Source organism: Clarias gariepinus, chromosome 8 (genome assembly GCF_024256425.1).
Source record: "Clarias gariepinus isolate MV-2021 ecotype Netherlands chromosome 8, CGAR_prim_01v2, whole genome shotgun sequence".
NCBI classification, from domain to species: Eukaryota; Metazoa; Chordata; class Actinopteri; order Siluriformes; family Clariidae; genus Clarias; species Clarias gariepinus.
The window spans coordinates 25053749-25070785 of record NC_071107.1 but is presented as its reverse complement, the minus strand read 5'-3'; the positions used below and the strand labels follow the sequence as shown (position 1 = coordinate 25070785).

The 17037-nt window shown below is 37.1% G+C and overlaps 1 protein-coding gene across 2 annotated transcripts in view; it reads left to right on the top strand.

Annotated features, from left to right (window-relative positions):
- Positions 1-16537, top strand: part of prkn (parkin RBR E3 ubiquitin protein ligase) — a 112256-nt gene extending 95719 nt beyond the window's left edge. The window contains exons 8-12 of one of the 2 annotated variants that reach the window (XM_053501367.1): positions 4650-4711; positions 5250-5399; positions 14155-14238; positions 14458-14575; positions 16311-16537. In XM_053501367.1, coding sequence (XP_053357342.1) covers positions 4650-4711; positions 5250-5399; positions 14155-14238; positions 14458-14575; positions 16311-16420 — 524 coding nt within the window. In that variant the 3' untranslated portion in view covers positions 16421-16537. Of the gene's footprint in view, positions 1-4649; positions 4712-5249; positions 5400-6415; positions 6492-14154; positions 14239-14457; positions 14576-16310 lie in introns of those variants that run through there. The other variant, XM_053501368.1, reaches the window with a different exon arrangement.
- The last annotated feature ends 500 nt before the right edge of the window (positions 16538-17037 follow it).

Genomic DNA, 17037 nt, shown 5'->3' with positions numbered 1-17037 from the left:
GTGAGAAATACATGGAGTGTGGCAATACATGGGTGACAGAATCGTGACACATAAATGACATTTAACTGAACATTTCCTTCCCCTTACCATATATAGTACCAGTCAAAATTTTGGCACACCATCTAATTAAATGTATTTTGTTTCGAGGTATTTGTGGTTCCAAAACTAATAATTAACTAACAGCAGTCAGTTGTCATTTTAAGACACGCAGGTCAGTTGTTCTAGAATAGTTCTTGCAAGAACAGTATTGTCACGTGCATTTGCAGAACACATTAAGCACCACAAAGAGACTGCCTCGCATTCAAATCATCCCAGGAAAGCAAAACTTGCCTCTGCTGCAGAGGATAAGTTCATTTAGAGTCACAACTTTCAAATTAGAGCTGTTATGAAGGCTTTACAGAGCATAAGTACAATAAGCAAACACATCTCAATTTCAACTGTTCAAATGAGATTATTGCATATTTTGTATGCCTTTAGCATTGTTTTACAATGTGGAAATTATTTTAAAATCGGGAATGACTATGGAATTGAAAGTGGCATTAGCGTCCTAACTTTTGCCCGCCTCAAAAGTATTCGATGGATAAATTAGTTTAAGATAATTAGATAATTAGATAATTTACCACCCACCTACCTACCTACCTTCCTTCCTTCCTTTCTTATTTATCGGTCCTAAAGGAAATTCCAGAATGTCCTAAATATACATCTAAATGTATTTACTTGGAACATGACCTGTTTTGTGTGAACCCACCAATTTTCCAAATGGTCCAAAAATATTGGAATGAATAGCGCACAGACGCTTCTGGTTGCAACGGTTTGCTTCGATAGTTTGATTGTTTAAACAATTCCTATTTCTAAATGTCTACTGCCTCTGATGTTAAAAAGGATCAATCAACATGAACACTAGAAAGCTGATTATGGGCCAGAATAAATCCATTTTCATGCTTAAACATAGAGGGAGAATTCTGAGCTATTGTGCAAGTATGGAACATAGCCAGTACAACAATGGTTTGCATGGCTGTTTCTGATACGAGTTAACTAATCTTTATTAATGATTTAACTCATGGTTACAGCAGCATTGTGAGTTCAGAAGTCTGCAGAAACATCCTGCCTGCCACTTTACTACAGATAAATTCATCCAGTTTAATTGGGAGGACTTCATCATGCTGCGAGAGAATGAGCCAAACACACTGCAAACACAACAAAGGATTTCATTAGGGGAAAAAAATCAGTGGAAAGTTTTAGACTGGCCAAGTCACTCACCAGACCCTAACCCAGCTGAGCATGCGTTTTATCTCCTAAAATTAACAACAACTGAAATAAAAGAAGCTGCAGTATAAGTATAGAAAAGCATCACAAAAGAAGTTTGTGACAGTTCGATAATGTCAGTGGGAACCAAGCGTTGTCACTCACTCACTCACTCACTCACTCATATTCTATACTGCTTAATCCTGTGTACAGGGTCATGGTGGGAGGCCCGGAGCCTATCCCAGGAGACTTGGGGCACAAGGCAGGTTACACCCTGGACGGGGGGGCCAATCCTTCACAGGGCACACACAAGTGTTGTCATTTACTTTTAATTATTTTAAGACTATCTATTCCAATATTTGCTCATTTAAAAGTTAACTGGTCTGCCACTAAAGCTGACGTTTCAAGCTGTTTAACACATTTAGACGTGAATGTCAGGAAAGTAAAGCTGGAAATCTCATCTCTTATCACATATTCATCTTTTGACATTAATGTCTTCAAGGTCAAAAGCAAAGGAACTGGCCCTTCCATTCTTGCCAGGTCTCTAGATGGCCAAATGTACAGTATATACAGTGAACCCCTGATCTACTTGATCTACACCCTATTATAAAGGCCTTTCTTAAGCTTTTCCCATGAATTTGGAAATACTCAATTATAGAATGCGCTTGCTTGCTGTGGTGTTATAAATTGCCCTCACTAGAACTAAGAAGCCCAAACATCTTCCAGCGTGACAGTGCCCCTTTGCACAGAGTGAGGTCCATAAAGACTCGGAGGAAAGGAGATAAATTTAAGTGGCTTGCACAGAGCCCTGAACTTAACCCCACTGAACACTTTCAGGATAATCTGTAATGCAGATTACCCAACAGTGGCTGACCTCACTAATGCTCTTGTGGCTGTTTGGGACAATTCCGACTGCCACGGCCAAAGTCTAGTGGCAAGCCTTCCCAGAAGAACCGGGGTTATAACAGCCAGAGACTCAACTAAATCTCATATGGGTATAAATGGTCAGGTCTCAACTTGCTTTTATACTGTAATATACTGTAGTGTATAAAAGTAAGTTGTTGTGGACAGTTGTGTTGTGGGCAGTGATTTATGTTGACTTGTTTTTGAATTCTATGATATTACTGTATTGCATTTAATGTTTTGTGAATTGTGTACTATGTGTTCTTGTCCTGATCTGGGAGGCTAAATTTGCTTATTAACTCTGATTCTGAGCAGTTTTAGCTTACCTTCATTTACCAGTTGGTTTTCAGAAATCTTATTTAAACAACTGTAAACAAACAAACAAAAAAAAATCATTACCACAAAAATGATGTTTTTTCATTATTTCTACAATTAAACAAACCCTAAAACAAGAACAACCTAAAGAAAGAACTTTTTTTTAATATTTGTTTAAATATATACTATAGGTATTATAATTTGACCCTTTATGTACACAAAAACACTTTGCAAATCCATGTATCAGCAAACTAGACTTGATATTACTTGCTGTTGTATTTAAATATATATATATATATAGCTTGGGCATAGATTAAAAGTCTGCAATGAGGGAAAGTGAAAGCGTGATGGTTGATATGGCATGCCTGTCTTTTCCACTCAATCTTCTATGTAAGTTTTTTCTCCCTCTGAGCAGTTGGCTGATTATTTGTAAGGATGTAAGCTGAACAGAATAAGCAGTGAGTGATCTAAAAGTGAGTGCAGTTTTTACAATTTACTTTTTTATATTACTGCCCGCAGACAAGGCCAACAGACACTAGCACTTATAAATCAAACCGAACCCTGGGTCGGAACTGTCACAAACACAAATATCAGATTTATATCGTATTTACCATTGGTAAGTTTACCATTAGATTTCATTACGGTGCACAGTGTGGGGACTAATTATTGTTAATTAACTCCCAGAGGAACTCGGTCAAACTCCGAAAAAATCGGTCCTGAAATATGCTCATGCCGTCATTTCATCTTATTGCCACATACCACACATTGCTGAGCCAAGACTTGACCAACTGAAGCAACCTTAGATCATAACACCATAGCTTGTACTGTGGCCAGTATGCATGATGTGTGCATTGCTTTATGCACTTCCCTTTTTACTCTGACTGCCCCTGCTCTGGAATAGGCTCAACCTGGACTCATCAAACCACATGACCTTTTCCCAAGTTTGATTTTCAATATTTATAAAATGTAAGATTTTAATAATTATGTTGTCTGGCAAACTGAAGCCTTTTAGTAGTAGTAGTAGTGAGTAGCGCCACTCTTAAATGGCCTTTTAAAGGCCACACATCTGTTTAATCCCAATCATGTGGGTACTCATCATACTGTGTGTGTGAAAATACTTTTACTTTTATTATTAAAAATAGCAGTGTTTTTGACTTTTTTTTCCCCAATGCAACTTCACCAAGTTTTAAAGTGATTTTCATACATCATTTTCTAGCACCACATTTATTTATGTTGACTGTTTATAACTGTTGCAGTGATTTTAAATCTCCTTAGTTGTCGTCTTTGCTTGATGCAGATACTGTAACTTGACCCTTCCCAAAACTGTGAATTTTGGATTTTGACCCAGCAGTGTATAAGATTAGTACAAATATTTCTAGACATTTTATTTTAACTCTATTAAAACGTTATTAAAAACATTTTCTGTATCTGTTAAGACAATTTTAGAAATAAATTCTTAAAATGAGCTAAATAATCTACATAATCTAAAAATACATTAGGAATAGATTAATAATTGTATATTTGGTGTGTTTAAATTATTTGATAAGTTTTAATATGGAATCCTAGACATATACTATATTCAACAAATTTTTTTACTTGCAAAGTTCTTAGTATTGAGAAACTTCTTAATTATGGAAAAGAAACTACTGAGCTTTCCTTCTTTTAACATGCATTATTATTATTACCATTATTAGTAGTATTATTACCATTATTATTACCATTATTATTATTATTATTATTATTATTATTATAAGGATCTACTCTGTACTACCAAGGTGGTATTTTATTTATACCGAACTAGGTTAAATAGGATCCATATAATTACATAAAGTACTTGATAAATATCGACCCTAATATACTGTACTGTGCAAATATCTTAGCAGATTAGTCCTTAGAGATACATTGGATTTTATGCAGTTTTAAAGGAGAATTGTCTGTACAGAGTTTCTAAGCATCTTTCTTGGATAATGTTGTGTTTTTCCTGAAGAATTTCACACTTTCACTGTCACCCTTACAGGGAAAAAAAAAAGGTTTAATCTTTTCTGTGAATGCGTTTGTGTTTATGTGTGTGTGTTTATGTGTGTGTGTTTGTGTGAGAGTGTGAATCTCTTTGTTTTTGTGTTTCATTTCACCCAGTTTGCTTTTGTTTCTACTTCTACTTCACCCCCCCCCCCCCTTTTCTCTAGCTCGATGCCCCGACTCTCTCATTAAAGAGGTGCATCATTTCCGGGTCCTGGGAGAGGAGCAGGTGTGTTGTGAACACTAAGCCCTAAATACACACGTACATGCGCACACACAAACACACACTCGCCGTCTCTAGGAGGACAATATTGACAGGTTGTCCTATCTGACAGCTTCTTAATAGGCTCATCTGCTGTTCCTTCATGCCACTCAATAAGTCCTCTCCAAGCAGCAAGCAGCTTTCTCTGTCACCTCCACTGCTTTCAGTTACTATCTCTCCATCGCTCTAACCCAATACCACCACCTGCCTCACAGCATGTTTTTTTTTTTTTTTATCAAACCTTGAGCACAACTTGTATTTCAGGATTTCCACAATGATTTGTAGCTGTGTTTGCTAAGAAAACATTTTGAGCTCCACCAAGAAGGGTTCTCCATTGTTGGCTTTAGATTACTGTGCCGTGGCAAATGCGTCGATCTCTCCCCCTGTTATCTTCTTCACTTTTGTCTCGGAGCACTCCTGTGTATGTCTCTAAACACCATCATTGAGCGCTCTCTCTTTTTCTTTCTTTGTTTGTTCCTTTCTTTTTTCTTTCTTTCTCTCTCAGTATGAACGGTACCAACGCTATGCGGTGGAGGAGTGTTTGCTGCAGATGGGTGGAGTTCTTTGCCCTGCTCCAGGCTGCGGGGCGGGTCTCCTTCTCGAGGATGAACGCAGGAGGGTGCAGTGTGAACTGAGAGACGGCCTTGGATGCGGGGTGAGGCGGGGGAAAAATATTAACATCCTTAACATCTCTGAAACAGGAAAGCTACTCTTGTGCTGTGCAAAGCAGTTCATTTATGACCTCCATAGCAGCTTGGAGGTAAAGGTAAAGGCTGCTGCAGCTTAAATCTTAAAGACATTGAACTGTGAGATCAGTCCATCAGCATAACTATAATTATTACCATAAATAATTGACTATTTTGACACCATATTCAAATACAGATCAGAGACTGTATACTGTTTAAACACTAATCGATGCAATTCTTTTGTATTTGTATGATGTTTTAGCACATCACAAAGCAGCTGTACAGAAAAATGAGTGAGAAACACAATGAGATTAGATGAGCTATAGAAAGTCTTTTTGATCACAGCAGTAGTTAAGTACAGAAGGTGAGTGTTACACGTGCAGAAAGTCCAAGCAGAAGTAAAAAAACATTATGGTAGAATATAATCTGTATCTCCACGTCATTGGGTGCTGGGTTGGACCGCTTTTGCCTTCTGAACTGCCTTAATTCTTCATGGCATACAAGGTGCTGGAAACATTTATTAGAGATTTTGGTGCGTACTGTAGTTACATGATAGCATCATGCATGTGCAGCAGATTTGTCGGCTGCACATTAAAGATGCGAATCTTGTTCACATCCGAAAGGCACTTTTTTGGATTATCACATGACTATGGAGGCCATTTGAGTACAGTGAACTCATTGTCACCTTTAAAAAATAAAGAGTTTAAGATGATTTTAGCTTTGTGACATGGTGCTTTATCCTGTGGTCATAAAGGGATAACCAACAATGCTCAATGGGTACTAAGGGGCCCAAAGTGTGCCAATAAAATATCCTCAACACTATTACAGCAACGGTAGTCTGAAGCATTTAGACAAGGCAGGATGGATCCATGCTTTCATCTTATTTATGTCAAATTACTGATCCTACATCCACATGACTCATCAGACAAGGCAACATTTTTCCAAACTTCCAATTTTTGTGATCCCATGCAAATTGTGTCCTCAGTTACCTGTTCTTGGCTGACAGGAGTGATGTCTTCTGCTGCAGTCGCCCATCTGCTTCAAGGTCCAACGTGCTGTGCATTCAGACATGCTCTTCAACCTACCTCTGTTATGACAAGATGTTATTTAAGTTAGTGTTATTATTTAAGTTTCTATCTTCTCGAACCATTCTTTATAAACCCTAGAAATGGTATGGGTATTTATGAAAGTCCCTGTAGATCAGTATGGGTATGTGTGAAAGTCCCTGTAGATCAGTATGGGTACGTGTGAAAGTCCCTGTAGATCAGCCGTTTTGGAAATACTCAGACCAGCACATCTGGCACCAACAACCATGGCATGTTCAAAATCACTTAAATCATCTCTCTTCCCCATTCTGATGCATGGTTTGAAATTCAGCAGATCGTCTAGTGTTTAATGCAGACCGTAGTAGTTAGCACATAAAAATTCAGTCTAAAATTTTAGGCTAAAATATTTCACAATAGCTTTACTGTCACTGTCATATTCAGTCACTCTTAACCCTGCTATCAGTCGGCCCACTAACTGTGTGTTACCTAGTCTGCCTAGTGACCTCTGACCCCTTAATTTTATGGTGGCTTCTTTGGCCTCTGCCTCTCATTTTACTCTTATTGTCCAATCATACAGTGATTAGGGTGTAATTGCCACACCATTTGCATGATGTTTTCTAATTAGCCAGTTGATTAAAGATTAGGACAGTGTTTGGCAGCCATTAGTGCTGACTGATTGCACGCTTGCAAACACAAACATCATCAGAGAAGGAATGCAGTGGCACACTACTGGGTGGAAGCTCATCTCTAGTTCATGTCCTAGTTCAATCCAAGATAAAAAAAAAAATGGACTGAGTTCTACGTTGTTTATCTAATTCGTAAACTTTTTTTTGAGTTTAAGAGAATAGTTGCTGTGCTATGTATTATGTGTGATGTGTGTTTGTGTGTCAGAGATAAACCAAAGGAGTATTTATTGGTGCATTCTGTATGAAATGCAAGTACAGTGGCAAAGAAGAGCATCGTCACAGTGTATCTGAGTCAGAAATACATACATAATTTAGACATATAAAGAAATCAGTTTCCTCTGTGCTATACACCCTGTGGCTGTAAAGTCACAAAATTATCTTTTTGATTATGTGAAATATTTAAATGCTGTGTTTAAATGCATTCAGCTATAATTTTGTACTGCCACCGTCTGCATTAGCACATCAGGCTCATACGGTCTGATGTCTATTTACCTACAGTAACATTGAATTTTACTATTTTAACATAGACAAATACACTAGATATCAGACCGTACTGTATAATTTCTAAATGCTAGAAAATGGCTCTACATTCTTTTGTGTAGAATATATAGCGTATGAAATGTTAAATCGTATGCTATTTATTCTACTGGAAGAATGTAGAGCCATTTTCTAGCAATCAGGCTAAATCTTAGATTACTTCCTATTTACCACATACTGTATATGACTGCATAAAGTATAAAGTCGTAGCATTATAGATGTGAATAAGTGCACCATATGCCTAATATACCCCATCTGTTATTCAGGCACATAAAAGTAATAATGATTCAGCAATATGCTATTTAAAAGCTGTTAGAATGAACACATGTGTGGAATATCACTATTAGGACACATACAGTACTTGTTTAAGTTTTAGCAGAGGTAGAAAGTAACTAATTACATTTACTCGCGTTACTGTAATTGAGTAGTTTTTTTTTTTACGTTTTAAATTAGTTTTTAAAATCTGTAATTCTACTTTTACTTAAGTATGTTTTGTTTGAAGTATTGTACTTTGCTACATTTTAAATCATATTCGTTACTGAGTAAAAAATTTATTAATAAAAGAATAATAAAAATACTGCAACGGGGAAGGAAAAAAATAATGAAACGGGGAAGGAAAAACATTTAACAAATGCGCTAAACTCACAAGAACGATGGAGACGGACAAAACAGATGCCAGTGATGCAGACCCAGCTGAAAGCGAAATGCCATCAAATACTTATGAAGCAAGCCCCTGGCCATATTTAAGCCAGCACTTTAAATTTCATGCACCAGAAAGGCGACAGCTTCATTATGCAAAGGTGTTCCTTCAGTTAAAAACAGCTAGGTTGAGATTTATATCCATTTGTCTTTTTTGTACTACACTAGAATTCCCCATCCCACCCCCGCTGTTAAAAAAGTAACTTTGTAACTTTTACTCTGAGTAAATTTTTAATGACCTACTTTTTACTTTGAGTTGAGTAGATTTTTAGACTGGTAACTTTACCTGTTCGTCAGTCAAATTTCACTGAAGTAACAGTACTTTTACTTGAGTACAAAATTTTATTACTTTTTTCACCTCTAGGTTTTAGGCAAGTTAATGTAGAACTTGAAAAAAAACAAAAACTTGCATTTATACATTAGCCAGACTCATTTGGCCAGGATGTTGTTCATAGCTGTAGATAAGTTGTACACTAAATAATAACATGTTCAAACTTGGGCATTTGTACCGAAAGCTCTAACATAATTTTTTTTTTAAATAGAAGGGAAATATAGTGCACATATGAGTATCTAATCATACTGCCCTGGATATAGACAACTTTCATTTATTCTTTCATTCAATTTTCTTCTGCTATCATGGCGAGATGGTCAGTCCAGTCCATGCCTGTTCTCATCTACAGAGTCCAGCTCCTCCTATGGGATTCCAATGGGTGTTGTGAGGAACCATACATTTATTAGTCACTTCAGAGGAGGAGCAGCTCTACACTTAAGCTTTCAAGCTCTTAACCCTATCACACAGACTAAGCCTAGCAGCACTACAGATGTGCCTCATTCTTACAATCTGTAACTGTATCCTTTTGATCACAGGTAAAGAGAGTGAGATAGCACGGACTGAGCTTCTGCTTCACCACCAACGACTGGTAGAGCGACTGTAACACTACTAATCCCTTGCACTCTGCTCAAGATCATTGTGAATCATTCTTAAGACCGCTGTAGGAGTGAGAAAGCACCATTTTGTTCATTTTGTTGGTGTTGGCCTCTGCTTGGTCTGGGTGCTAGGTGCTAGTGATGGTGCGGCCACTGCACTGGATCTGGCTGCAATAGATAAAGCTGTTATTAGAGTTGGCCTTCAGGAGCACACACCCACTCTCCAGCCCTTGTGGTGCACATACTAACACGGTTTATGATTCTTATTGAGATGCTATAGGGTGGTCAGGTAAACCTGGAAGGTGTGAAATAAGGATTTGAAGACATTGTTGTTTGGGTTGGTCAAATTCAATAGATTGTGGTAAAAAGAGATTAAGATAAAGTGGCAATAAAATAGTTAATAAACTATTAAAGGTGATCTATTATGCCGCATTTATTTTTTAGTCATATTGTGACATTTACATGGGTCTCCAGTGTGCATGTACAAACAAAAAAATGTGATTAAAAAAAAACATTTTCTTCTTTGTGTCCTATTTCCATTTTAATATTTCCTGTAATTTTTTAAAGCCATTACTTAATAATAAATAATTATTATTCATTATTTTTTTTATAAATTAATTATACTAAGTAATTTTTTATTATTTTTTGATGATTATTTGCACTTAGACACTGAGACCTACAGATCATTAACTTGTTAAGGAAATTGTAAAATATGGAACCTTTAAATAATCCCAGTGGGAAAAAACTATCAGAGCTTACTTCAGGTTTATTAATCCAAATACAGATATAGATTATGACACTGTGTGTATTAAGACTTTAAAAATGCTTTGTGTAAGGTTTTTTTTTTTATTATTTAATTTTATTTGTGCCACCCTCATATACTTTTGATTGTACTTCAAAATGAGGGTGTGAGCATTCAGAGTTTCACCATAACACTTGCTCTTGTCCGAGTCATTGTACACACTGATGTCGTCATTGTATTTTAATATTTCAGTGTTATTCAACCTCTGTCTGTCAAATCTTTGGTGTAGGTGTTACCATGGAAATACATGTCAGCATGATTCCATGTACTGAGAAAAGAACATCAAAAAAAAGCTTATATAAAAAAAAACTTATGGAAATGCACGTCTCATGGCAGTAGTCAAATTAAGTCAATAAACCTTTCAAATACAGCACAGTATGTAGCTAAATCATTTAAAATTGAAATCTGCAACTGTTATTTTGTAATGATTAAAGTATTAGGAGGCTGACCTGTAAGCATGCCGTACCACGTTGTTTTATGCTACTTTGCACCACTGGACCAATGCAGAAAGTGTTATTTACATTTCCAAGAAGACTTTACGGTATCCAGGTGCAAAAATACATTTTGCATAAGCATTTATAGCCTGGATTAATTTAGGCAGTTTTGAATTAATTTGTTTTCTTTCTTAGTACAGCAAACCTGTCAAAATTATGCAACAGATGTGGAAGATAAAGATTACTGTAAGTAAAAATGCTGGGATTTGTTCTTCTTGTATTCTGTCAGTTTAGCAATCCTGGATTCTGATATTTTTGCCTATTGTCTTTGACAAAAAATCGCTGAAACGCTGTTAGATTGTTTGTGGACCGTCAGTGAACGCCAGTTAACAACTTTTAACACCGATTTTCCGTTAGATTGACGAATAGGCTTTGACTGGGTCTCAGTTCAGCTAGTGTACAGTAGATTTTGTATGATGCTCAGGGTGATTGGCCTGCCATAAGGTTGACCTCACAGTCTTTAGACTCCTGCTTACTTTTTTTTTGGTGGTGGTGGGGGCACATTTCATACACAATGGTAATTCAAAGTGCTTTACATAAAAGAGAAAATAATAGCAATAAAACTTTTTAAATAATTTAAAATTTGATTTAAATCATTTAATAAATGCACAGCTAAACATATTTTGGTTTTTGGCTTCTTCCATCTTGCTCTCAGATCTGACTAGTTTTCTACATCCTTCTGGTACAAACCTTCCCCCCACCTTTTTTGCCATAGTTTTTCTTTTCTCAATCTAATTTAACCAGGGAACCTTTAAATGCATACATTTTTTTATTGTCATCTACCTTCGAAGCATAGGCAACACATAGGGATCCTTATCCCTCATCACACTTTTCTTCAATCTGAAACTCCACCTAAACCAGTAAAGGGTATTTGCATAAACCTTTACATGACCTTTATTAGGAAGCATAGTTGTGCACTGGCTGAGGTTTTTACATATACAGAATCCATAACCCAAGGGAGAATCAAATCTGTAGTTTGCAACTCTACCTAAACTGTCCATTGGAATTTGACCGAACTTTTTCAGAACCCTTTTTCAGAACGCATAGATGTGTCCTAATTGTTTAACTTCTTACTTACACACACACACACAGTCAGAGGTTTAGTAATATGGCTACATGGTAACACCAAGCAATGCCACAAGATGGCACTTCCTTTTTGTTGTGGTAGGCTACAGGTAGAAGTGTGTTACAAGCTGGTTGTTTGCTTCGAAGCTCTGATTAGCTACCTTGCTGAACCTCAGTTCCATGCGGTGCAGGGTATTATTGCTCTATTCTACAGTTCATGTTTAATTAATGAAGTATGTATGAATGTAGTGTCAAGAACTGGCTTGTATAGTCGATGTTTAATACTGTAGATGTGCACTTGCTATTTTATTGTGTCACCGGCCTGTGAAGAATAACAACCCTCACCTTCTCTTAAATCGGCATTATTGTCATCCATTCTCTATCCGCAACCCCTCCTAAACCATAAAGGGAACCAACCTTTTTAAGAACCTTGATTAGGAATCATAGTTCCTAATAGCTCCTAGCTTCTCTGGAAGATTTTTTTTTTTTTTAAAGAATTGTGTAAGGTAGTTTCAGTTTTTTTTATATATATATTTATTTCTATTTAATTTGTATTGTTTCTTATTTTTTGTAAATTCATGACACATAATCTCAAAGAATTCAGTTCTGGATTTAAACCATGAAAGTGTAAAAGTTAAAGGGTTTGGCATATCTTGTTTTAGAGAGCTGTTCTGTCAGCGTCTGTCTGTATTTTTCTTGTTCCCCTGTGCTTTTCAATGTTTTCGGGTTCTGTCAGTCAGCTGGGTGTCATAAAGCACTGGTATTACTTTGGAAGTCTGTTTTTTAAAACGCAGAATTGTGTTTATGTATGTGTAAGAGAAATACCTCAAACAGGGTACAAAGAAATTACAGATCAGAGATGATGAGTATCAGCGTACCCCTGCCTACTTAGTTAATACACATTAGCTTGTTCCTGTCTGATCTTCTGTTTTCTCTAAAACACGCATGCACACAGATTCAGAAGTCAGACAGTTCATAATTTATGTGTGTGTGCACGTAGGTGTTAGTTGGATGCACTCTTTTGTTTCATCACACTGCCACACAAACGACAAAAATACATTAAAAATGCTCCATGTAGGAGCTGAAACTACAAAGTGCTTTTCTTCCCACACTGACAAAGCATCATCTCAGCACTAGGAAGCCACAGGCGGCTGATGAAATGACTGCTGCGGACGACGACGACGACGATGATGATGACGATGACTATGATGATGATGATGATGAGTGATGCTTATAAGGAGCTTGATTCTGGATAGTCTGTCTGGAGCAGGGGATGGGAAAAGAATGGTGGAGCAGGACATTGTGGGATGAAAACGTCTGTCAAATAATTCCTTTTTTTTTCGCCCTTGTCACTGCACATGGAGTAGGAAAACAAAGAGATGTCTGTCAGGAGGCTCAGAGATGGGAGCTGCTATCTGTCATCTTTGCAAGAAAGAAAAAGCAAAATGAATGAGAGAGGAGAGCAAACGCCGACTCCCCCTCTTCACACTCCCCGCCTTTGAAGAAGTGCCAAATCAGTGCTGCGCCTCAAAGGTGCTGCCGAGCTAAAAATAAGAGGAACAGTCTAATCCCTGTGTAGTAGACCGTCATATTAAAAAGTGACAGTGGAAGTGGAATGTAACAAAAGGGCGCCACCTAGTGTGTGTCGTTGCTGTTGCATGGTCAACAGTTCACCACCAACTGTGGTCTAAACCCAGCGTAAAGTCATCTTCAAAAACACTCAAGTATTACTTTTTAAAACAATATAATGTGTAATGTAAAATAAGTGCAATATCAAGTAAACACAAATATCAAAAATGTTCCCAAAGCGTCGAAAGGAAATCTTCTTTACAATAACTTCACTACCCAGCCAAAAAAAACTATAAAAGGCACACATGTTAATATTTAATTCGACTGCCATTCGCTTTGATTCCAGCATGCAATATGTGGTGCCTAGTTCATGTCTGAAAATGATTCCTCATGCTCCCACAACCACTCTTTCACAATTTGAGTCCTAGAATATGTCCGTTAAACTTCATTTTAATGCTGCATCTAGACTCGACCAACTGAAGCAAGTCCAGATAATCAGTCTCTAGTCTAATGCAGACAGCATTCGAAGATGGTGGCTTTAGTGGTTAGCACTGTTGCCTCATACCTCTGGGATTGGAGGTTTAAATCTTACCTCCTATGCTGTGTGCATGGATTTTGCATGATAGGGGTAAATGTAAATTTGTGTCCTTCAATAAATTGGCGCCCCATCCAGGGTATAACCTGCCATGTGTGCCAAAGTTCCTGGGATAGGCTCCAGGCTAACATACAAATAATTAGCATTATGTATGGACGAAAGAAAAGAATTGAATTCCCTGGATCCTATTCAGCACTTTAGCGCAGCTGTACTGTACATGTCTAATATTTGCTTGTAATATAATATCAAATTTGATACAGTATTAGCGTTGTTTGATTCTAAACAGCTTTGTTGTTGTGTGCAGTTTGTGTTCTGCCGGGAGTGTAAGGAGGAGTACCATGAGGGCAAGTGTAGACAGCAGTCAACCCCTGCAGTAGGTGCCATGCAGGTATGAGATGGTTTAATGACTCTGAAAAACATACACTGAACAACCTGACAGTGTAAAAGCTTTTGACTCAGGGTCGTCACATGCTGATAGGACATTTGTCTGCATAAGACAAGTGTTTGGACATGAAAGACATGAAAAAACTGTTCAAATAATTGACAGAAATTGTATATTTTGTTGATCTGTTTCTCATTTGGTCTTCTTTTGGTTGTGATGTGACAGGGTTATATGGTGGATGAAGATGCTGCCCTGCGGGCCCGATGGGAAGAAGCTTCTCAGCACACTATAAAAGAGACGACTCGGCCCTGTCCCAAATGCAGAGTCCCTGTAGAAAAGAATGGTACACCTTTCATTTCACTTAAAATATGTGATGTGTCTTTTCTTATATTTATGGTACACTATGAAGGGAAATAAGTAGTAAGGCACGTTTTAGTGCTAATCTCCACTTTAAGTATACACACAATGTAATTTATGTGTCATTTATTATACACCAATCAGCCATAACATTAAAATCGTTAACATCAAAATCTCCTAGGTTTTGAGTTCCCCTTATGCCACCAGGCCTCTGGGGGGTACCCCATGGTGTCTAGCACCAAGATGTTGTCATAGATCCGATAGGTGTTCTGGGGAAGCTGGGTATTCTGTTGTCTTTCTCTCATGGCCACTTTTTCAGTAGTTAGTTTGTCCCTGTGGGCATGGGTGAACCTAGAGTGGCCATGATTATGTCAACAGTAATCAGTATCAATGTGTTAATGTTATGGCTGATCATATATATATATATATATATATATATTAAAATACATTGTAAATACACATATATTACTGCTAAAAAGTTTGGGATCACTTAAAAATTTCTTTTGTTTTTGTTTAGTGATTTATTTTCTATATTCTACAACAATACTGGGGATTTCAAAATCATGAAATAACACACATGGAATTGGGTAATTACAGCATGTAACAACAACAATAACATCAGTTGTTATTTTAAGACATGGAGGTCAGCCTTTCTGGAATAGTTCTTGCAAGAACTGTATTGTCATGTGCATTTACAAAACCCATCAAGCACCATGATGAAACTGGCTCTCATGAAGACCATTCTAGGAAGACCAAAACCGAGGAGAAGTTTATTTAGAGTTACCAGTCTCAAAAATCACCAATTAACAGGCACCTCAGATTAAAGCCGTTATAGAGGCTTGACAGAGCATTCAGTAGCAGATACATCGCAATATCTAACTATATTTAAATGAGATTATTACATATTTTGGATGCTTTCAGTATTGCTTTACAATGTAGAAAGAAAAAAACACAGGAAAAATCAGGAGTTGAAAAGTGTTAGTTAGTGGTATTTATACATGACCAAACATCACGAAATTCAACGAATTTCTAAAATTAACATTTTCATGCTTTATATATAGTGAGGTCAATAAGTATTTGATCACCCTGTGATTTTACAAGTTCTCTTACTTAGAAATCATGGAGAGGTCTACAATTTTCAGCATAGGTGCATCTCCAGTGTGAGAGACAGAATCTAAAAAGAAAAGTCCGGTAATCCCATTGTATGATTTTTTTAAACAATTTATTTGTGAATTACTGTGTCAAATAAGTATGTGATCACGTGCTTATCAGACAGATTTTTGACCCTCAAAGACCCCCATCTTTATTGCTCTGACTGAGGCAAGGAGGTTTTTGCCCAATATGTCACAATACATGGCCCCCTTCATCCTCTCCTTAATACAGTGCATGAGCAAGTGATCAAATACTTATTGACCTCACTGTATATAAGGTGGATATTGTAGGTATTTTGGCCAAGGACACAATTTTTGTATTTTAACACAAAAGCTTCAAAATGAAGAAATTAACATGGAATTGTAGATGTGGCTAAGCCTAAAGCTGAAAAAAACAGTTACAGTATGTTAAATACTTTTTGTACAATAACAGCAGTAGCTTTGTAAAACTAAGCAAATATACCAGCTAATAATGCCTTTGTTTAGTTTTTTTAATATGTATGTTAAATATTAATACTGTATGTATTTGTCTTTGTTGATGATGTAGCTGTCCTTTGGTTGTATTTGCAGGTGGCTGCATGCACATGGTGTGTCCTTGTGCACATTGCAAGTTCGAGTGGTGCTGGCTGTGCCGTGTGGAGTGGAATAGAGATTGTATGGGCAACCACTGGTTTGCATGAGCCACACAATCATAAGGCTTGCACATTCTCAGGGAAGCGTGTCTACTGTATAAGGAAATATTTGCCACTGACTGCAACATTCACAGAAAATCATAATAGAAATTATAATAAATAAATAAAAAATTAAAAACAAAAAAATTAAGTCCTTGAGTAATTATTTCATCGTCTGCTGTATTTCTATTAGAGTTATAATCTCATGTATGTTGCTTCTCTATGTCAAAATTACTTCAAATTACTTTGGCCACAGTAGTAAAATTGTTTGCATGCTATGTGTCAAAGTTTGTTCCCTTTTTCCCCCGTAGTGAAGTATTTTAGAACAACTTAATGTAAGACGTACTCATTGCTATTTGTATCATTTTCTAAATTATATATAAAACATATTCATGTGGTCCTTTGAATGGCTAGTGTCGGCCCACTTGAAGAGCATCACTGGAAACCTGCTGGACTCCCTCAGGTCAGTCGATGGTGCACTTAACATGGGTCTGCACTACATCCTGTAATGCCTTGACAACCCAGGGACTTAAGCAAAGAACCTGTTTGTGGGGTTCAGCTCAGCATTAGCACCATCACTTTATTTCCCGCGGTCTCTTAGTGGATCACCAGCTTCCTGTTATGCA